The sequence below is a fragment of the Ictalurus punctatus genome, chromosome 17 (genome assembly GCF_001660625.3).
Source record: "Ictalurus punctatus breed USDA103 chromosome 17, Coco_2.0, whole genome shotgun sequence".
NCBI lineage: Eukaryota > Metazoa > Chordata > Actinopteri > Siluriformes > Ictaluridae > Ictalurus > Ictalurus punctatus.
The window spans coordinates 10,289,812-10,312,124 of record NC_030432.2 but is presented as its reverse complement, the minus strand read 5'-3'; the positions used below and the strand labels follow the sequence as shown (position 1 = coordinate 10,312,124).

General features: G+C 38.7%; 2 protein-coding genes across 5 annotated transcripts in view; both read left to right on the top strand.

The window, feature by feature from the left end:
• usp32 (ubiquitin specific peptidase 32) overlaps window positions 1-10,977 on the top strand; it is a 46,563-nt gene extending 35,586 nt beyond the window's left edge. For all 3 annotated transcript variants that reach the window (XM_017490956.3, XM_017490957.3, XM_017490955.3), the window contains exons 17-34: window positions 234-388; window positions 542-623; window positions 722-796; window positions 1,160-1,298; window positions 1,405-1,510; window positions 1,602-1,775; window positions 2,061-2,235; window positions 2,318-2,469; window positions 3,190-3,301; window positions 3,403-3,650; window positions 3,743-3,927; window positions 4,206-4,292; window positions 4,391-4,511; window positions 6,304-6,495; window positions 6,629-6,875; window positions 7,037-7,473; window positions 7,699-7,791; window positions 9,962-10,977. In XM_017490956.3, the coding sequence (XP_017346445.1) occupies window positions 234-388; window positions 542-623; window positions 722-796; window positions 1,160-1,298; window positions 1,405-1,510; window positions 1,602-1,775; window positions 2,061-2,235; window positions 2,318-2,469; window positions 3,190-3,301; window positions 3,403-3,650; window positions 3,743-3,927; window positions 4,206-4,292; window positions 4,391-4,511; window positions 6,304-6,495; window positions 6,629-6,875; window positions 7,037-7,473; window positions 7,699-7,791; window positions 9,962-10,135 (2,954 nt within the window). In that variant the 3' untranslated portion in view covers window positions 10,136-10,977. The remainder of the gene's footprint in view (window positions 1-233; window positions 389-541; window positions 624-721; window positions 797-1,159; window positions 1,299-1,404; window positions 1,511-1,601; window positions 1,776-2,060; window positions 2,236-2,317; window positions 2,470-3,189; window positions 3,302-3,402; window positions 3,651-3,742; window positions 3,928-4,205; window positions 4,293-4,390; window positions 4,512-6,303; window positions 6,496-6,628; window positions 6,876-7,036; window positions 7,474-7,698; window positions 7,792-9,961) is intronic.
• A 1,489-nt stretch (window positions 10,978-12,466) lies between these two features.
• On the top strand, window positions 12,467-22,251 carry si:ch211-167j9.5 (fibroblast growth factor receptor homolog 1). 2 transcript variants are annotated; one of them, XM_017490958.3, is made up of 12 exons: window positions 12,467-12,919; window positions 14,477-14,583; window positions 16,569-16,665; window positions 16,821-17,022; window positions 17,192-17,330; window positions 19,025-19,123; window positions 19,315-19,475; window positions 20,096-20,233; window positions 20,310-20,421; window positions 20,545-20,644; window positions 21,281-21,380; window positions 21,460-22,251. In XM_017490958.3, the coding sequence occupies exons 2-12, from the start codon at window positions 14,562-14,564 to the stop codon at window positions 21,508-21,510; spliced, it is 1,221 nt and encodes a 406-aa protein (XP_017346447.1). In that variant the 5' UTR covers window positions 12,467-12,919; window positions 14,477-14,561; the 3' UTR covers window positions 21,511-22,251. The 2 variants fall into 2 exon arrangements, with proteins under 2 accessions (XP_017346447.1, XP_017346449.1); XM_017490960.3 differs by lacking the exon at window positions 19,025-19,123.
• The last annotated feature ends 62 nt before the right edge of the window (window positions 22,252-22,313 follow it).

Sequence of the window (22,313 nt, the reverse complement as noted above, 5' to 3'; positions counted from 1 at the left end):
GAGTTACATCACGAGTCTCTGTATACTGTACACATTTGCTTAACACAGTATATTCAAAATTATTTGATATTTCTGTCAAATATGTTTCCTGAAACAACAAGCCTCTGAGCGTAGTATAGCAGAACAGCAATGTTTCAAGCTTTCTTGAAATGGATATTCTTTAATGAATGGAGCGAGTTTTAAAGTTGTTTTTGTTTTTTTTTTGTGATTGTTTTTAAACGACAATCCTACAGGTAACATGCCATCTCCGAATGCCCCGCTGAAGCGTATGCTGGCATACACAGGTTGTTTCAGCAGGATGAGCACCATTAAGGACATACATGAATACCTGTCACAGAGGTTACGCATCAAAGAAGAAGACATGCGCCTCTGGCTTTACAACAGCGAAGTAAGATTCTCTGTAGCTTCCCTTTGCTATAGCACAGTATTCTTACTGTGTTTTATGAAAGTATATTTACCGATTGTGAATCTACGGCATATGTGTAATATCATAGGTTATATGTTTTAAGGCGCTTCTGTAAAAAAAAAATCCTCTCCTTAGAATTACCTCACTCTCCTTGATGATGAAGATCACACTTTAGAGAGTTTGAAAATAGAGGATGAGCAGCACTTGGTGATTGAGGGTATGTCTGCGACTTTATCTCTATCCTTATTCTGGTTTTACCTGTTTCTACAAGTTAAAGAAAATGTTGCAAATTCTTTTCTTTTTGCCTCTCACTAGTTCGAAACAAAGACATGAGCTGGCCAGAGGAAATGTCGTTCATCGCCAACAGCAGCAAAATAGACAGACACAAAGGTAACATTCAGAGTTCATGGAAGACGACATCAAAGATCAATGTGTGTGGCGTTTTTCACTCCGTAATATTTACCCTATCAAAGTAGATTATTAACTAGAGTTTATGGACCACCATGGCATGCCAGAACAGCATGAAACTGATAAGAGGTTCAGTATCTGCTGGGATATTTAATATCGGTACCTTGCAAATAAAACCAGATGTAACTGCATGAATAATTGAAGTAGAAAGAAGCATAACTGGAATGACCCATCTCCTCTCCTTTCCCAGTCCATTGTGTTTTTTGATCATAATAGATTTACGTTGGACTAAATGTAATATGAATTGAATTTTGAAAGTAAAATATCTTGTGATTCTTTCTGTAGTTCCTACAGAGAAAGGTGCTACAGGTCTGAGCAACCTGGGGAATACCTGCTTTATGAATTCTAGCATTCAGTGTGTGAGCAACACCAAACCTCTCACAGACTACTTCATCACAGGGAGACACCTCTACGAGCTGAACAGGTGAAGGATTGACGTCAATTATAAATAGTGCTTTGTTTAAAAAAATAATAATTATAATTTTTCTTTAATGGATCATCACTTTCATTTGATACTCTTGTCTTGACAGACTCAATCCCATAGGAATGCGAGGCCATATGGCCAAATGCTATGGAGATTTAGTACAGGAACTCTGGAGTGGAACACAGAAGAATGTTGCACCGTTAAAGCTCAGGGTGGGCACTTTTGTACCTAGTCATTTATGAGAAATTCTTCTTACTTACTTTCAAAGTACCCATACTAAAGTTAGTGTCATATTTCATGCAGTGGACGATAGCAAAGTATGCACCAAGATTCAATGGCTTCCAGCAGCAAGACTCTCAAGAGCTACTGGCGTTCTTATTGGATGGTCTCCATGAGGACCTGAATCGGGTCCACGAGAAGCCCTATGTGGAGCTGAAGGACAGCGATGGACGGCCAGACGCAGAAGTGGCCACTGAGGTCAGTGTCAGGATGTTAATCATTTCCGTGGTGTCTCGTCTCCATTTGCAGGGCTCTCAGTCAGAGAGACTGACTGCATGATTGAAGGAAATCAGTGAAAATCAGTCCTTCAGCTACAAACTCGTTAAGGGGCAGATTAGCTTTAATGTTGATGTGACTTCTTGCTGTAGCACTAATGAAAAGACAGCAAGAGGCCTGTAGAAAGTACAGTACCATGTTGTGCTTAAAGTGGCATTATGTAAGTATGTGTGTCTTGTGTGTGTGTGTGTGTGTGTGTGTGTGTAGGCCTGGGACAATCACTTGAGGAGAAACCGTTCGATTGTGGTGGACCTGTTCCATGGCCAGCTCAAGTCCCAAGTCAAGTGCAAAACGTGCGGCCACATCAGCGCTCGTTTCGACCCCTTTAACTTCCTGTCCCTGCCCCTTCCAATGGACAGCTCCATGCACTTGGAGATCACAGGTAAGGTGCAGCAAATGAAAAATGGTTATCTAAAATCTTCTGGTCTGCATGAAGCTCACTCATGCACCCGTGTGTTTTACAGTCATTAAACTGGACGGTTCCACCCCGGTGCGCTATGGTCTCCGTTTGAACATGGATGAAAAGTATACAGGTCTGAAGAAGCAGTTGAGTGAACTGTGCAGCCTAAAGCCAGAGCAGATCCTCCTGGCTGAGGTCCATTCCTCCAACATCAAGGTGAGCTTAACACACGATCAGCAGGGACTGTGGATGACATTAAACATTATATCATGATCAGTTAGATGTCTGACAGTAGTCCAGGCTGTAATTCAAATCACAGGCTTGTTCTAATGTGATCATTCTAATATGCTAGTAACAGCTCATTCACAGTGACCTACTGTATATGCTAATACTAAGGAGTTTTGTGAAAATGTTATTTACCAAAGTAAGCATATATAATCATTGACTTGCTGAAGCTTTCTATAAGGACACGTTTATTATCATTTATGTACAGAAGTCACACACCAGAGGTTACCTGATAAGCTGCATTTATAATCTTATTAACATAGAGAGAGATTACAGGAACTGACTTGTCTCACAGATGTTCCACAACATTTATTGTAACTATGAATGTAAAAAAAAAAAAAACATGATTTGCCATTCATTAGTAAAGAAAAAATGGTAACTGTTGGCAAATTGCTTTGGTATAAGAGAAATAAATCACACTTGGAAATAATCAACTTGGTAACAGGTGGCAACAGTAACTCTGCTTTATGTCAGGTCACATCACACCACCTTGGTGATTATTATTTTCCTATACCAGCACACCCCATCATGTTTTATTCTTTACTTATTCATTCTTATATAATTAATGTTAATCACTCATAATAACCGGTGACTTTATTTGATGTATTATTTAATAGAAGTCCTACTGACCATGAATATTTGTGTCTCTAGAACTTTCCTCAAGACAACCAGAAAGTGCGTCTGTCTGTAAATGGCTTCCTGTGTGCGTTTGAGATTCCTGTGCCTGGTTCTCCCACCTCTATCACCTCTCCAGCACCAGTAGGTGAGGGAGACGATCCTCTTTATTTAAAGCATTCTTCGCTTTTTAATCCACACAAGCTCCAGTTTGTCTCATTCTTTCTGTTCAAAATGTCTTGTCCCCAGCCAATACACTGATGGGCAATGGCATTGCTCGGAACAGCCATTCTGAGAAACCTGGCCCCGTTCCGAATGGCACAGCTGGCACCCCCATTCAAAGTGGATCTGATAGAAGTCTGGCTAATGGCATGCCAAGCACGGTGATGCCCTCTGGCTCAGAAAAGAGTCTTGCCAACGGCATCCCCAACGGCCATGCTACCCCAGTTCAGGACAGCCCTTTCACTGGCTACATCATTGCCATGCACAGAAAGATGGTAACTATTGCAGACTCATCTGTCAGTCCACCACAAACACGGTGAAGAATCTTTATGCCATTGTACCGATGCTGTTATACTGTCTCGTTTAGATGCGGTCAGAGCTATACTTCCTCTCATCTCAGAAGAACCGGCCCAGTTTGTTTGGCATGCCTCTCATTGTGCCGTGCACAGTGCACACCAGTAAGAAAGATCTGTACGATGCTGTGTGGATTCAGGTTTCCCGTCTAGCCAGCCCCCTACCCCCTCAGGAGGCCAGCAACCATGCCCAAGACTGGTCAGTGCTTTTTTTTCTCTGTCTCTAATTATATATGATAGTACATAATTACAACATTACACACTAAAGTCGAATGGTCTAACAGTAGCATAGTTCACAAGTATTAAGGAGGTGTGTACTTAACGTGTGTCCATAATCATGGACAATATACCAGGCATTGCGATTTAAACATGTACAGTCATGAGATATCAAACTTCAGAAGTCTAAAAACACATACACACTGTTTTTTGTTCCTTTTTACATTTTATTTTAACGGCATGGATCATGACATACTACAGTGATGACAGCCTGGGTTACCAGTACCCTTTCACCTTGCGGGCAGTGCAAAAGGATGGCAATTCTTGTGCCTGGTGCCCGTGGTACAGGTAAGCCATTTATCCTGGCTCTGTAGGGGTGTGTGTTTTTGTGTGTCTGTGTGTTAGAGGGCTGCATTGAGTGATGAGAGTGGTCATGTCTTTGCCAGGTTCTGCAGAGGTTGTAAAGTGGAGTGTAATGAGGACAGGGCATCCCTAGGAAATGCTTACATTGCTGTGGACTGGGACCCCACAGCCCTGCACCTCCGTTATCAAACTTCCCAAGAGAGGGTGAGTGCCATTAATACATATGTAATAACAAGGAAGCTATACAGCCATCATTATGGAAAGTGTTCTGAGATTCAGACACTTAAATTGTCCGGTCTTTAAGAGAACATTTCTATATCCTGTGTAAAGTTAGTTCTGTAGGAGTGAAGTGTTGTGTAATGGACACAAGCTAGTGCTTTTAGAGTTTTTTTTTGTTGTTGTTTTTTGCTTTCTAAGAGCTAATGCTTTTAAAGAGATTAAATTTGTTTGTCCCACAGCAGAGCTGAAAAAGCTTTTGTCAGAGTAATTAAAATACTAACATTTTCATCTTTTCATATAACTACAAACCACACACGCAGTCAACATGGTGCACCACTGAACTACAGGCAAGCATACTGTTTCAGTGGGGGGGGCATATTTCAGAAATTTTCCTGTGAATAATCAATTAACATGGAAATTAAGAACGTTGTATGCAATGTTCTCAATCTGCAATTTAATTAACTTTACATTTCCAGTGTAATTCAATATCTGATACAACTCTGTGGCTGCAGTTGAGACTAGATAAACTGCATGGCCAAAAGTATGTGGATACCTGACCATCACACCCATGGGTGTCCATTCCAAAACCATCGGCACCAACATGGAGTCTCAGTAAAAGGAGATCCGACAGCATACAAAGACGTTCTCGACACTTGTGTGCTCACAGCTTTGTGGCAACAGAATGAGGAAGGCCAACATATTGGTGTGATGGTCGGGTGTCCACATACCTTTGGCCATAGTGTGTGTGTGTGTGTATATATATATAAAATGTGTAATTAACTAAATTTTATGCTATCTAGCAATGCTGCTACACACAACATACAAGTGTTATATCTAGGGGTTTACATCGTATAACATATTCTATATTGTAATCATCTCTCATAACATTAGTGAACAGATGTGTATTGGTGTGTGTGTGTGTGTGTGTGTGTGTGTGTGTGTGTGTGTGTGTGTGTGTGTGTGTGTGTGTGTGTGTGTGTGTGTGTATTATTAACCTTATTTGTTTACTCAGTAATTTGACTTTTTTTCTTTCTTTTTTTTTAAAATCCGGTGGCTTTTGAAGGCAAGATCAGGATTGATGAGGATGTTGTCCTTGTTATAATTTGTGAGGATTATTGAATGCAACTTCAGGCAGATAGCATATGCCAAAAGAAAGTATGTAGGTCACTACTATCTGTGTCCTAGCACCATTAGATTTGGATTTAGTGGATCAAAACTAAATTTAGGATCTGTGGCACTATAAGGTAATCATTTGTGAAGGAGTCACCCATAGAAAGCTTGTATATTGTAAATTGATGTAATTTGGGAGAGTTTGACTTTGAAGCGTTTATTTCGTAGATCAGTCAATACAGAACATTGTTATTTATATTTAATTTTTAAAAATATTGGTTAAGAATTTGGAAGAATTGTTGTTATGTAGTAAGAAATTAATTATGGAATGTTACTTATCCCAACATCTTTATAGGTAGTCAATTTTACTTAGTTGGCTTTGTGCATACAGTATTAGAACATGTTGTTGGATCTGGAGAATCCTATTATCGAAATTTGATTTGTTGATGCCATGACGTATACTACAAAAATGATGTTTAGATTTCATAAATAATGTTTTGATTTCGAATGTTACACCTACACCATACTGCCCATGCGAAGGTTCTCAAATTAAAACAATGTTAAAAAGCATTGTTCTATAGTAATACAGTTTCTCCCAAGGACTTGCCAGTTACTGTTAAGTCTAAAGTCTGTTTACAGTGGTTAGTGATGAATGTGTTTCATGCAGATAGTGGAGGAGCACACTAGTGTGGAACTGAGTCGGCGTGCCCAGGCCGAGCCCATCAGTCTGGACAGCTGTCTGAAGGCCTTCACCAGTGAAGAGGAGCTGGGTGAGGATGAGCTCTACTATTGCTCCAAGTGCAAAACCCACCGTCTGGCCACCAAGAAGTTGGACCTCTGGAGGCTGCCTCCCATACTGGTATGAAAAAAAACAACATAAAAACTACTCCTTCCACATTACCTCTTGCATTTATTCTACACTTACTTAACCTGGTCATTGAGGGATATGACGTCAATATTTATTTATTTTTATTTTACTTTATTTTTTTTAGATTGTTCATCTGAAACGTTTCCAGTTTGTGAATGGCCGCTGGATTAAGTCCCAGAAGATAGTGAAGTTCCCGTGTGAGAGCTTCAACCCCGGTGCGTTTTTGGCTCCACGTGAAGCTCAGAGCACATGGGGCCTGCAGAGCCAGAGCGAGTGTCTGGTGGAGGAGCTCCAGAAACTGGACAGCGGAGATTCCTCAGTGTCTTCCATCTCCACTACTACTGTGGTCAGCCCTTCCATATCTGGCAGAGGTCTGTCTCTACAGTGTCTTCTCTGCCTGTGTCTGAGGCTCCAAAACCAAAAATCCAAAAGTTTTTAATGTTTGGCTTAATTGTTTAAATGTTGTTTGAATAAAACATACCTTTCTTTGAAGCTGTTATGGTGACACGTGAAATGCTTCTGTTCCATTTAGGCACCCCGAGTTCAATTAGGAGGGTAGGCAGCCCACTGAGCAGAAGCAACAGCCCCAATAACAGCCCTAAGAGCACAGGTCGGAAACAGGGACGTCTGCGTCTTCCTCAGCTTGGCAGTAGACACCGACTCTCCAACAGCAAAGAGAATCTGGACAGCAGCAGTGGCTGTAAAGAAAGTGGCCCAGAGCCAGAGCCCAGCATGGTAACAGAGGCGGAGCCTCAGGTGGCAGGAGCTACTCTAGAGCCCAACACACACGACTCTTCCTGGACATTGGTTCCTTCCAGTACTGACTGTGATGTCATCATGGTGAATGGGCTGAGCCAGGACAACAGCCAAATCAATGGGCACTCAGACGCCAGCACAGAGCTAGACAACACCTCTCATCATGGAGATGAAGTCTGTCTTGAGCCAGTGTACAATTTATATGCAATCTCGGTAGGTCTTCCCTGTCTACTTAAAACATTCAGAATTCATTTTAGTGCTTTTGGTGTACGTGTGTGTGTGTGGGGTGGAAGGGGCAGATCAATATTTATTGTTAAATGGAGATTTGGATAGATCTACAGCTGACATGTTTTGAAAGTATTTAATTATAAAATGTATGTTCCATCACAGTATTATGAAGATTTTTGCCCAGTCAAATGTTTTGTTTTCTTTTCTTAGTGCCATTCAGGAATCATGGGAGGGGGCCACTATGTGACCTACGCGAAAAACCCCAATGATAAATGGTACTGTTATAACGACAGCAGCTGCAAGGTAAAACGTCCTTATATGTCAGCAAATATTTATATTAAAGACTATATCCATCGTTGTTTTGTAATGCTCCCCACTCATTCTCTTGAAGGATAAAAAAGGATGTTAAGGTGGGTGGGTGTGTAGCGGTGGGTGTGTGATGAGTATAAAGGGCTAGATGATTATTTCAACAAATGAAAGGGAAAACAGTGGCTCTGTTATGATGATGAGGGCATTTTGCTGTCCCCTTGCATGGAAGTGCCACTGTAAATCAATATTCGGACTTACTCCGAGTTATTCTCACCTTCATCTGGTTAAGCATTTGAAGCATCAGTGTTTGAAATCACTATTCTCATACTCATGTCTTATCTGGCAATAGTTTGATGCAGAGAGAAGCCCTGACCTGGTGTGCAAGTTAGTGATGTGTATTAGGACTAATGAAGTCTTGGGAGTGGGTGGATTTTACTCTCACACAGCTGGGAGTGGGCAGGCAAATTTGAAGCTCACAGGTTAAAAGCGAGATAATATGTTTGCAGTAAGGTTTAATCCAACTTCATTCAAATGATTAAACTACAGTGTACACACATCATGTACCACGGGTTTGCAGATTAAGGCCATTTTGCTCTGCAAGTGTTTGCATGACACTTGTGTCGTCTTACATCAGGCTCTGCTTTCATGTGCAGCATTCATTTCTGTGCTATAATCCACTGGTTTAGTAATTATAACATGCAAATATCTGTGTCACTTTATTATAGACATGCATTGCAACTTTGATCACATAAATCTCATTTGATTAATAATCTTTTCACTCCTGCGCTGTGGTAGTTACAACCTTACAGAAGTTTAACACACACCGGAGCGTGCATAGCTACAGCACAGCGACCGGCTGAAATGTTGATCCGAAATGGTTTTTGCATTCACCACGTGTGAACACAGTTGAACACCTGTGGGAGATTTTGGACCAAGCTGTTTAGCCATTATCAAAACACCAATTGAGGAGATATATTTTGTAAGAATGGTGATCACGAGTCTTGTAGAATTTATCCCAAGGCACACAGAAGCGGTTCTGGTGGCTCAAGTTTACTAAAACACTTTATGTTCATTTTTCCTTTAATTTGTCAGCTGTCTGTATATTAGCATATGTCACACACTACCGGTCAAAAGTTTGGAGACACTCGACTGAAATGTTTCTCATGATCTTAAAGATCTTTTGATCTGAAGGTGTGTGATTAAATGTGTGAAATCGGTGTTGTAGACAAAAATATAATCGTGCCGACATACTCATTTCTTTCATCAGATAACTAACATTTCATTTACAAAAAAATATTTTTTTAAAAAGGATGAGTTATATATTCTGAAATATTCTGAAAAGCAGCCAATAAGAGTCCAGCGTAGGTGTGAACTCCTTCAATACAGTTTAAAAAGGCATCTCAGTGAAATTCCTCAAGAAATCGATCGAGAAACTGCCAAGAATACATTTCTGAAATTCTAGGTGAAAAGGGGTGTACTTTGAACATGCTAAAATATTAAATAATTTTGATTTATTTTGGATTTTTATCACAACATAATTCCCATAGTTCCACTTGTGTCACTCCAGAGTTTTGACTTTATGAATATTCTATAATGTGGGGGGAAAAAATAAAGAATGAGTGTCTAAACTTTTGAGGGTTAGTGTAGTCCTTGAAGTAATCTGTTTTTAAGCCTCAAGCGTTTTTTGGTTTCATTACACTCTAGCTTCTGAGGCAACATTGGATCAGTGGGCAAAAAAAAGATTAGTTTTGTGGTTTTGTCTCATCTCTGAGCAACAGTACACCGTTGTCTTCTAGAACTAAAATGGAAAAGGCCACTTTTTGAATAGGAAAAAGGAGTTAGTTGTTTAACAGTATGCTAAGGATCATGGAAAATCTAGCTAAAACAAAGTCCACGCAGGGTCCAGATGAGCAGGTTTACTTGGTGCTTTTATCCAAGCCTGTACTATAATTACTGGGGGGTTGATGACTGTAAAGTGTAGCCCATATATACATATATTGTGTCCCAGATTGAGTAGATGGATACAAAGATACAAACCATGTTTTGGACATTATGTGACTGTTGGTCAAATGAGAAATAAATCGCCTTTGTATGTTTAAGTATTTAAATGTTAATGCACCTGATGATAAATAGCTTGCCTTTGCTGCCTCTGTCTCGTTTCCAGGAGGTTCACTCTGAAGAGATTGACACGGATTCAGCATACATTCTCTTTTACGAACAGCAAGGAGTGGACTACTCTCAGTTTCTGCCTGTGACTGATGGCAAAAAAATGGCAGACACTACGAGCATGGACGAAGACTTTGAGTCAGACTATAAGAAGTACTGTGTGCTACAGTGATCCCATGCCCTTCCACATTAAAGGCACTTAACGAGTTCGTCAGTATCCTTCCCCCGTGTGCAATGTAGACAGCGTGACCGAGCGAAGCTGCGCGGCTGAAACCAATGAGCTACAGATCCCGAAGCACAACGTTCAGCTCGAGACTGAGGAATCTCAACCTCTGCTGCTGCCCCCTGTTTCAGAAACACTTACTGGTGTTTTAGCAATCAAATGGCTGAAAGAGTTTGAGAGAAAATAAATAAATAAGAGAGAATTGTGTAGCTTGTGAATATTGCCAACTGAACAAAATGGGTCCTGGACCAAAAAAAAACAAAAACAATTTCTTTGAAATTATTGTGATTAACTGTGACTCGGTCCAAATCTTCAGCATCTCGTACCTATGGGAAACGATATTTATGTATTTATCTTTCCATGAGGTTTTCTTAAGGAGAAGGGGCACGCTCATCTTCCATAAACTTGTTTTATATTTTTATATTTATATGATAAATTCATATGCAGAGCTTTTTTTTCTTTCCTGGCCAAACACATTAACTCAGTACCAATTTTATCCATCAGTTCTACTGGAGAGGTTTCTATTGGGTAAGTGCAATGTTCAGTTCTGTAATGCAAGTCCAACAGACTTTTTGTCCTTTTTGTTCCTCAGCAGACATTTCCTCAGCATACACTACCTCCCTTTTTAATTTTTTTTTTATTTGCAGTTTATTGGCTGATTGTTAATAGAAAGATTGTAAGACAGTATTACACATCATACGGCTCACTAAAATGTGCCTGTAAAGTTTTTTTCACACTAGATAATGAAATCTGGTTTCAAAAAAACTGCATTCCAGTGAGTGACAAACCCCCACCCCACCCCCCCCACCCCCACCCCAAAAAAAAAAAAAACCGTTGATATGCCGTGGCTATATTTTGATTTATATTTTAAGCTTAAGTTTGTTTTCAGGTCTTGTGCCAATGTCTTTCAAAACGCCAGTATGTCTCTTAGACAAGTTTTAAGTTGACAATATTTTATTTTTCTGAGATATTTATTTTAATACCATGGATCTATCTTATCCAAACATGGGCTTGTCTCTGGGCAGTCAACAGTCTGCTCCTCGTAACACTTTCCCTCCACCATGAGCATTTCGTGACTCCATTACAGGTTCTTGGACGTTCTTTCTGTTGTCACTTTATTTGTCATTCCTCATTCAAATAACTCTTTCTTAGTGGTAGACTAAATGGTAGCCAAATGCATGCATATCTGATCAGTGTATGCTCATAGGAGAGGTTCATATTTTCAAGCCAAAGTCTTTAACAGGTGGTATGTTGTTGCGTAGAAAGTTCTTTCTCGGAAAGAACGCCTAAACCTCATGACGGCCCTGTGCTAAAAAGAAGCGGTGTTCATGTGACCTGCTTAAAGTCGTGTGTCTTATAATGCCAGGATAGTAGCAACTCTTCATTAGAGAGCCATTTTAACACTGTGAATGGATATGATACAGTGAGTAATTTGCTTTCCTTCCATGGCTTCTAATTCGTTATGGAATGCATCGGATCCTTCATTGGGAAAGAGCTACATGTTGTCCTGTACCGTTTTGCTGCTCTACTTTCTACTTTCTTTTTCCTTATTATGGATATTTATGTACTTTTGCCAGAAAGGAACGCTTGTCAGAAATGGGAAAGGGTTATTTATTGGTCATATGATGTGACTGAACATTTGAATAGCTTAAGCAACATTTAAAGTCACTTCAAATTGCAAATTTCTTCAATAACAGCTATCAAGAAAATGTCTGATTCGATTAAAACTATAAATCATTTCTCTCCATTTCAAACCTGCGTTGACGTGGAATTGAGTGGCTTGCTCGTTTTAGATGAACTGGAATCTTCCTCTCATAGCTTCTTAGTCTTTTGAGGCTGCAAATACACTCATCACTTTTAAAGATTTTTGGAGTTTTTTTTTGATACAGGGATAATTTATTAATACTCCAAGAAACATGATTGATTGGCAAGTAGTGCGATCAACTACTGATATCTCGATTTTGTTAATCATCGGAGATGTATTCATTTGATGAGCTTTATTTTGTACAGTGTTTAAAGAGTACAATGACATTGCACTGACATCAAATGTACAGACGTTTTGTAAATACACCTATAAAAAAAAAAAAAAAAAGATGTATTTGAAAATTAACTAAAAATGTGGTTGTATATTGAGTGATACTGTTGATCTGTAACAATTATTTGAGCGGCCAATTAAATTCAGACGATGCAATTGAAGAACTTTTGGCTTTGTTGGGTTTTTTTGTTGTTGTTTTTTTATTGTATGCAAACTGTTGGGTGCTCTATTGTTTGCATGTTTGTACTGGGTTTGCAGAGAGCAGCAGGGGCTGTAGGCAAGGAAAGGAAACCACAACATCGGTCATGTGCTGAATGCTGCTCATGTTCCCCGAGATCAAACCAAAGCAAACCATACAAGCACCGTATGCTGTGTCTATTAATAAAGTCTCTGTCTTGTCAATTTTAATGCTCAAATAAAGCAGCCCTAATCTTGATCTATGCAAGACAGAAGGAGGGAGGGAAGGAAGGAAGGAAGGAAGGAAGGAAGGAAGGAAGTGTATGAAGCAGCTCAGATCTCAGGCTACACTCTGCACTAGTGCTTTGTGATGCTTTACCCACATTTGCCGCTCTGCGTTCTGAAGAGCACCTGGCTGAAGGCGGCTTCCATGCGCTCTCATTGTAGCAGTACATCACAAGGTCAAGTGGACTTTATCACACTTTAAAGACACACGCCAACACTTCTGGCTTGAAATGAAGGTAGGTTCCTTTTTTGTTTCTTTTAAAAAGACTTTTATACTTTCTCTTGTTTGTCTCTACATTCATTGGTGTCAAAAGGAAGCTGAAACAGTTTTAGGTTTTGTCAAAAAAAAAAAATTGTAAATTGAGGTCACTTGTGGTGTTTTTAGCTCTGTAAAAAAATTCAAATTATAAAATACAATTAAGTTTCTTTATTTTTGTGCGTTGACTATTTAAGTGCTTTTCATATTTGGAAAGAAAACGTTTGGTGGTATAGCATGTGGAAAACTTGCGAAAGGTTAACATGCATTTATTATTATTTATTTCTAGAAGGAACTTAAAATTGTCAAGACCTACCAATATATTGACTAGAAGTCAGAGAAGTTAGCCTTTTTTTTTTTCTTTAATTAAGAAGAAAAATTAACTCTCACACTATCATTTTTTTCATACACATTAATGAACAATTAATTCATTTGATTTGGCTTTTTATTCACTGCATAATTATAAACTTTTTTAAAAAAACTGCTTCTTTTTATTTTGAATCAGATGGTCATGGCTTTGGACGCAACCCATTTTTGTCTTTCGCCACGGTCCTGGTATATAGCTTAAGGGCTAACGCAGTTAACGCTTTTACATTTATGTGGTTTGGTGTGGACCAAATGAAGGTTTTCTTTAGTTAAGTTTGTTTTTACAGATGTGAACACTACACCTATACGCACTTATAAAAAACAAATTAAACCCTGGAACACCAAACCTTAGGGGTCTTTAGTGAAAACCTGAATTGACCGAAATTGATCAAGGTAAAATTACACCTCTTGGTGTCAATACTGAATAATCAGGACATCCTTGTCTGACATTTTATGTGGTTTTTTTTTTTTTTTTTTTTGGGGGGGGGGGTTGGATAAAATTGCACTTCTTTCCAAAGGTAAAACAACTTTTATGAGAATATGAAGTGTCCATTAAATCACACAATGCTAAATCCCAGTCAAAGAACATCTTCATGTGCTTGGAAATCGTTTAAATGTGTAAAGAACTGAACCAAGTGGGAAAAGATATTATTTCATACACACACAAAAAAAAAACCTAACTCTTGTATACCATTTAGCACACAAACTTTACATTGCTTTAGAAACATAAATATATTTGTATAACAAATGAGAAACATTTTAATGTTGCCTACAGTAAAACATTATTTACTTTCAAATAAACCACACATTTATATAGGCTGCATTTTTCTTCTGCAGAAAACCATTTTTGTGTTGCTTGAACTGCAAAGCTAGAGTCAGCTGGCTTGCTCAAAATTTTAGTAGTTTATTTGTAAAAGATTCAATAATGGATTAACATGCTACGCCATTATTCATCTCTCCTCTACTGCATAAAAATGACAGTTTCACATTCCTCAGGTTTTCAAGCTATAGTCTTCATTTACATTCCCTTATAATGGGCTTTTAGAAGTTTTTTATTATTATTATTTCATACCTTCTTTTCTAGTTACTCCATTACTTGTTTGTGTGGAGTTCAGAAATGAGAAACATACTGTACTGTGACTCTCATGCCAAGTTCTCTTTTTTATTTTAGTGCTGCTGACTGTTATTCAGACTTAGAGACTTACACAAGGGATGCATGGAGCTGCCATACTTGTCCACTTAGGTGAAACAACAATATGTGCAATTCAACAAACTCAAGTAAGTGTATAACAGGTCACACTCCGCATATAACAGCCTATATACAAGCTGCTATTCTGACAGGATGAATTTCTGGCATATGTTCAAGCAGTGTAAATTAAAGATGAACAGACAAAGGGAGGGACTGCTATAAATAGTGTAATGTTTTAATTCTGGCCATTTGACTGAAATTAACCTTGTGACTCCACTGAAACTCCGTCATCCGCAGCTTATACAGAGAGCACTGTGCAAAAGTCTTTCAAAGAGCGGTACACAATAATGAACTAAAAAAAGTTTTTAGCATTTTGTATGAAAGCTCTTTTGGTTAAAAAAAAATAGTCCCGGGTACATTTTATGAAGTTTTATTAGCAAACTGAAATTACAGTAGCTGGTAAGTTTTACTGAGTATCTTTGCGAATCTGCCAAAGTTTTTGACTGTCGCACTTGCTTTTGCAAACCCCAGCAGCATTCTAATTTTTTTTTTAATTAATTTTTTTTTTTTTTTTTTTTTTTTATAAAGTGGTCGGTTATGTACTATGTTGCTTTCTTTACTTTATGTAAACTTTGTTTCCTGAAACAGTTAACTTTTTTTGTCGAAAAAGTAATGTTTGGAAATATTAAATGCTTTTGTGCTGATTCAATAATCATAAAATAAATCAATTTATTTAAATAAATAAATGTAGTAAACAAAGTGTTCCTAAGACTTTTGCACAGTTCTGTAATTTGTTATAATCTTTTAAATGACTTAACTATACATGTAATATGTTTCTAGTAAGGAGCAATTATGGAATCACTTTCTTCAATAATTATCATATGTAATTATGAACCAGAAATGAGCAGAAAATACCAAAATGTTGCCAAATTAAAGTGTCCATTCTCAGCACAGCTGAAAGTCAAGAGATAAGTAAGGCACAAAACATCTCTCCAGGGTTTTGTGATTTTGCAATTGTGGAAATGAACGCAAAATCAAGCACACTCCACAGTATTCTGAGAAGTTTTCAGTGTTTCAAAGTACTGCAGATTTTCCGCAGATTTGGGCTTAGACGCATCATGGGACGTCAGCACAACGCGCATTCAGCCAAATCCCTCTTCAATTCACACGAGTCGAACATGAGTACAGCTAAAAGCTCTCATTTAATAATAAACATCACTGTCAAAGACCATGCAAAACAATTTGGTACAATTGCGATTTTGCCAAATCAAATAGTTTTCTGCAAAAAAAAAAAAAAAAAACACACAAAAAGAAGCAAGTTGCTTCACAAATTTTGAATAAAGCCGCAGCAACTTGGCCAGTTTCATGGCTAACTGGTTGCTTTTGTATGATGGAGAATTTATGTGAGATTAGAGGACCTAACACTAAACTTATAGACCACTTTATCCTGATCAAGCAGGAATATAGGAATATACCCTGGATAGGATGCTAGTCCATCACTGTACACACACATTCATACACTTCTTCACACCTAGGGCCAATTTAGCATAGGAACAACCCAGAGGAAACCCACTCAGGATTGAACTGGGACCCTGGAGCCGTGAGGTGGCAGCACCACTCGCTGCACCGCCATGTCATGAATACATGAGCATAAAGAAATGTCATTGATATCTACATCTATATTAAATCTACAGTTGCAATCAAAATGATTCAACCCCCATTACAAAACAGGTTTATTGGCAAAATTTACAGACTTGCAGCTGTTTACAATGAACAAATCAAACAAAAGCAATTGAAATAGTTCAACACAACGAATGCTTCAAGTAGTTTCCCAAATTCAACTGAAAATACAACTTCTAATGATTTCTCCATTCTCAAATGTATTCAAAACAGCAAGAAACAGAGTAAAATAGCCATTTTCCTAACACATTTGGTGCACTCTATATACTCCTTATGACAGCGAGTTACCAGTTTACTGAAGTGTGTCGATGAAACTCTGTGTTAGTATGTGGCCTAGTTTGATTTCCTGTCATGCTTCGTTGTGTATCCTCTGCAATTCTGTTTGTTGTTACAGATTCTACTAGTCTGGACAGTATCCACTACAGTCTCATTGGCATCTCAGTTCTCGCCATACTCACCATGCTTTTCTTTGGCATCCTGTGGTTCAAAAAGTAAAATGAATGAGTATTTTTATACAGTTTTCTCAACAGTTTTACCAACTCAATTATTAGATCAATTCAGATCTAATGGCCAAATAATGTACTATTTTTCTAATATACCCCATAAAATTTTTGATTAGATACAGTCTTTATTCCTTATATTTCAGATATCAATCGCTGAATAAGACCATACGGCACCTTAGACAGGGAAAGTCCATGACCGCTCCTCCCCAAGACTCCACTCCTCTGTCTCCCACCTCTCCTCGGTCAGTGTTGGTGATGCCACCATTAGGCAATTCGGAAGAAACATGCCTACAAACACAGAAAAGCAGACAGAGTGTCCGATTACTGTGGAAACCATCACAACAGGTTCAGAGCATCACAATTCAATCAATTCATGATTAGAAGTATGTTTTCATTTGTATATCGTAGATAGACACCACCAGGTTGATGAAAGAAAACAAGTATTAACTTATTATTTAAAATATAAAAACAGTAGAGAGCTAAACATAACATCTGCACAATGTCGTGTCTTCAGAGCCCACGGGTTACGAGGACAGACCTGAACCTGATGCAGCTGATCAAGGCTGGGAGGGAAGGCGCGTTCTACAAAGCAAGGATGTTGCGGGGAACCTGCAAAGGTCACTCACTTGTCACTTGCAAGATTGCAAAAGAAGGTAATGCACAGACAAAACCTTCTCTCCATGCACTGACTCTGAGTTTATTAACCCTACTATTGCCAAGCATGAGCTTACACTACAGGTGAATATAATTACTTTTTAAAACAATACCAGAAATCTAGCCTTGGGATGATGTTACAATTATTGTTGTTGTTGTTTTTTATTGTGAGGACACTCTCTAGAGGCTTTTTTCATTATTTATTTGAGAAAACATTATTACAATGCTGTAAAATTCTAGTTTAACATCTGCATACAGTGGGGTCCAAATGTTTTGAGACCGTGTTAAAAATCTGGGGGGATACTCAATATATTTACTATATATTGTCTCTTTCTAGGTCACGATTTAAATTTAAGCAAATTCGTCACATTGACCATGTTAACTCGTTTATACAAAAGGTCAGATTTTCCTCATGTCTGATCTCTTCCGTAAAAGCATGGGTTCGGCCAACGCTCCAATGGATTTGATGAAACACGGATCATTATATTTTTCACAAACTCATGGAGTCCGTGCCAACTCAAGTTCACACTGTAATTAAAGCAAAAGGGGCTTTAAATGAAATTCATGCAAATATTTCTGATTCTATTTTTCACTCAAGTTAATGCTGATGATATACAGTGGTGCTTGAAAGTTTGTGAACCCTTTTGACTTTTTTTATATTTCTGCATAAATATGACCTAAAACGTCATAGGATTTTCACACAAATCTTAAAAGTAGACACAGTGAACCCAATTAAGTGAATGAGACATATTATACGTTGTCATTTATTTATTGGGGAAAATGATCCAATATTATGTCTCTGTGAGTGGCAAAAGTATGTGAACCTCTAGAGTTACCAGTTAATTTGAAAGTGAAATTAGAGGCAGGTGTTTTCAATCAATGGGAAGACTATCAGGTGTGAGTGAACATCCTGTTTGATTTAAAGAACAGGGATCTATCAGAGTCTTCACAACACATGTTTGTAGAAGTGTGTCATGGTATGAACATAGGAGATTTCTGAGGACCTCAGAAAAAGAGTTGTTGAGGCTCATCGTGCTGGAAAAGGTTTTTTTTAAAAAAACAGCTCTAAAGACACCCCAATTAAAGAAATGAAACAAAAAACATTATACATTGTCATTTATTTATTAAGGAAAATGATCCAATATTGCATCTCTGTGAGTGGCAAAGGTATGTGAACCTTTGCTTTCAGTATCTGGTGTGACCCGCTTGTGCAGCAATAACTGCAAGTAATCATTTCCGGTAACTGTTGTTCAGTCCTGCACATCGGCTTGGAGGAATTTTAGCCCGTTCCTCAGTACAGAACAGCTTCAACTCTGGGATGTTGGTGGGTTTCCTCACATGAACTGCTTGCTTCAGGTCCTTCAGCAACATTTCTATTGGATTAAGATCAGGACATTGACTTGGCCATTCCAAAACATTAACTTTATTTTTCTTTAGCCATTCTTTGGCAGGACGATTTGTGTACTTAGGGTTGTTTTCTCTTGAGATTCAGTTCATGAACAGATGTTCTGATATTTTCCTTTAGAGTTCGCTGGTATAATTCAGAATTCGTGTTCCATCATTGATGGCAAGCCGTCCTGGCCCAGATACAGCAAAACAGGCCCAAACTATGATACTACCACCACCAAGTTTCACAGATGGGATAAGGTTCTTATGCTGGAATGCAGTGTTTCCCTTTCTCGTTTTCTATTAGGAGTCACTTCAAAGCAAATTGAGACTGAAGTGTCTATTATGAGGAAGCTGGTATATCATAAGAATGTGCTTCAGCTGCTAGACTGGAACGCAGCTGAGGGTAAGCGCTTCATCAGATGTGGTCTATTTTTAGCTTACCAAATAAATCTGATCAGTCTAATCTTATCCATGTCTCGTTGTTGTGTTGAATTATGTCATGTTTAGAATGAAAGTGGTTTGTTATTAAAAGAACACTAAAATAAAACCTGCTTCAATAGGATCATTACATTAACTTGCTGGTTGTATTTGCAGAGCCCTTCTTGTTGATCATGGAGTTTGTGAGTTACGGGACCCTGCGCAGCTTTGTGCAGACACATCATGACAAGCTGAGTGCTGACCCTGAGATCCAGAACCTTTTCGCCATCGCCTCCTATCACATCGCTCTGGCCATGGAACACTTACGCTCCAAAATGGTATCTCTTATGTTTCAGTGAAACACCAGAGATTACACTCACACCATTTTTAAAGAATGAAAAGATGCATTACAGAAAGAACTTTAAAAGCTGGTGATACGTGCAATTCATTTAAAGCAGAAGTTATGTATGCTTCTTTTGCTTTTTTGTAAAGGATAATGTGTACAGTAATCTTGCCTGCTCTCAACAAATGCATAGAACAATTTTCTGCAATACCTTTTTGATGAAAAAGACATGACTTTATTATATTATTTAGATGGAAAAGTAGCTGCAGAAGTGTTTGTACATGCAGCATGAAATTGTGCCTTGTGCGTGCAGCAGGTTGAAAAAACTACATTATTTTTAATGTCACATTTGTGCAACAAAGCAAAAGCAATGAAGAAAAACAAGTTTATTGTTAGTTTGCCTTGCTTCTGTACTTTAGCCATGTGCTGAAACATCATCCACGGCAGAATTTTGTGTCACTTTGTTTAATGTCATTTTATATAACAGTCTCTGCAGTGCGACAGGGACGTGACTGAGTAACTTGCTTGGGAAAAGTATAGTTTTTTTTTCACTTCAGTGAAAAACACACCTAACGGACGCGTATTATGACTGAGATTCTTCCTTTTAATCTGCAGGTGGTACACTGTGACCTTGCTTTAAGGAATATTCTGGTGAGCCGTTTCCCCTGGGAAATCAAAGTAGCTGAATTTGGTCTGGCCAGAGACTTGACGCGTATGAGAAGTAGACGCAGCACCAGGAAAAAGCACCACAGGGTTAGCCATTGTATTATATTACATAAATCCTTATATTACGTAAATCCTCCAGTGGTTTAAATGTTACTGTCCTTAGGAACGAGTGCCCTTGCGCTGGTATCCTCCTGAATATTTCCGCAACAGCTACTACAGCTTCAAGGGAGATGTGTGGGCTTTTGGAATTGTGTTATGGGAAATGCAGACATTTGGTAAGCTCAGCACAATATCACATAACAGGCCTACAGATTAGATCATCCATATGCTGACATCCAATTCAAAACTCTGCAGGAAAGTAAAGTAAAATAAAATGGTTTTTATTGTGCTCTTTACAGGTAGTCTGCCCTATCCCAATTTGGAGACTTCAGATCAAGTAGTGTATCACATTTGTGCTGGAACCAGAAACGTGGGACCTGACAGCTGCCGTCCAGAGATGTGAGCATCAACATTATTCTTTCTTTATTTGGCTGTTGGGCTACAAGAATGAAGCTCTGGGCACCAGGGTAATTCATAGACTGTGTATTAACAGCACTTCTGTCAGGAGTTGTAGGTGTTGTACATCTAAGACTTTTTGATCTGCAAGAAATTATTTTGCAGTCTTGGCCTGGCAGTAACCTTTGCACTAAACAGGTGGTTTAGTGGTTAGCACGTTTGCCTCGCACCTCTAGGGTTGGGGGTGCAATTCAACACAAGGTGCTTGCATGTTCTCCCCGTGCTTCTTGGGTTTCCTCCTCCAGTCCAAAGACATGTGTTGTGGGCTGATTGGCATCTCTATTGTGTGTGAATGTGTGTGGGCTGATGTCCCCTGCCTCGTGCACCGAGTTCCCTGGGATAGGCTCCAGGCCTCCCACAACCGTGCGTAGGATAAGCTGTACAGATAATGAATGGATGGACAGTGGTTCTCAAATCACATCTCAGGCACTTCAGACAGTCCACATTTTTTATTTTTCCCTGTATTGTGAGAGTTTGAGAAGTACTGACCTGAACTTTGGTATGCAAGAGTAGTCCAGGATGAGCATTAGGAAACACTGCATTTGAATATAGACACTGAGCTGAAACTTTCATATACAGACTGCAGATAATGAAGGACTGCTGGGTGGAGCCTTATACAGCCAGACCCTCCTTTACTGACCTGGTCAGAATTTTGGAGAGTATAATTGAGAATGATTCGGTAAGTATTTTTTAATCATACCATTTAACAGTTGCACCATTATCAGGTAAATAATAAACCTGCATATTTTGTGTTTCAGGATTACGTGGATGTTGTAGACCAAAAATCTATTAGTATAGCAGAAGACTGAATATTCAACATCGTAGTCATGTTGAGGATCAGTGTCTTTTCCTGCTGGCCTACAAAAGGAGTCACCTGATCGCACTAATGAGTTTACACTGTTAACGTGGCTAGGACCTGCCTGATAAAACTTTGGCTGGATGTCAAGCGTCCACTTCTCACCGGACAACCATGCATTTTGAAGCCTTGCTGCACAGTTCAACAGTTTGGAGACTTTTTATTTATCGGTGTTTTCACACTTGGTCTCAGATCGATGAGTCTATTTTTTGCCTACGTGAACACAACAAATGAACTCGGGCCCCTTTTAAAATAGCCCACAGGTGAACTGTGCTCAGACCAGATCTAGAGATTAATTTTGTCATCCACTTGATTCATGTCTTGTGAAAACAAAGTGGTCCCAGTCCGCTTTGTGTTTGCTTTATGGCTAAAGAATTTGAAGCTTCCTGCCCATATGTAGCTGTGCTTTTCTCTCACCTCACAGATTAAAAAAAAGAAACAACAACAAAAAAAAAAGAAGTGAGAAATACTTTAAAGACTGCCATTATGGTCTTGTGGACCCCCATCAATGTTAAGTGGTGTTGGGTAGCAACATGACAGATGATCTAATAGACTTAAAGAGGCATTGTGACATTAGAAACTATGCTGTTAAGGTTACATAGTTAGGCAGCGGTAGTAACAATAATAATATGAACAATAGTTCCTGTACAGTGTATTGCTATTGTAATAAAGTGTGTTGTATGTAGTGTATGCATATATTTTGTCTGCAAATCTTTTACATAAGAATCACAAATAGGTCTATGGCATGCATAATTT

Excerpts from the sequence above, each read along its gene's own strand:
- si:ch211-167j9.5 (XM_017490958.3), top strand. The coding sequence starts at position 14,562 with ATGTGCAATTCAACAAACTCAA. Across the intron at positions 19,124-19,314 it reads AGACTGGAACGCAGCTGAGG|AGCCCTTCTTGTTGATCATG; the intron begins GTAAGCGCTTCA and ends TTGTATTTGCAG. Across the intron at positions 20,422-20,544 it reads ATGGGAAATGCAGACATTTG|GTAGTCTGCCCTATCCCAAT; the intron begins GTAAGCTCAGCA and ends TGCTCTTTACAG.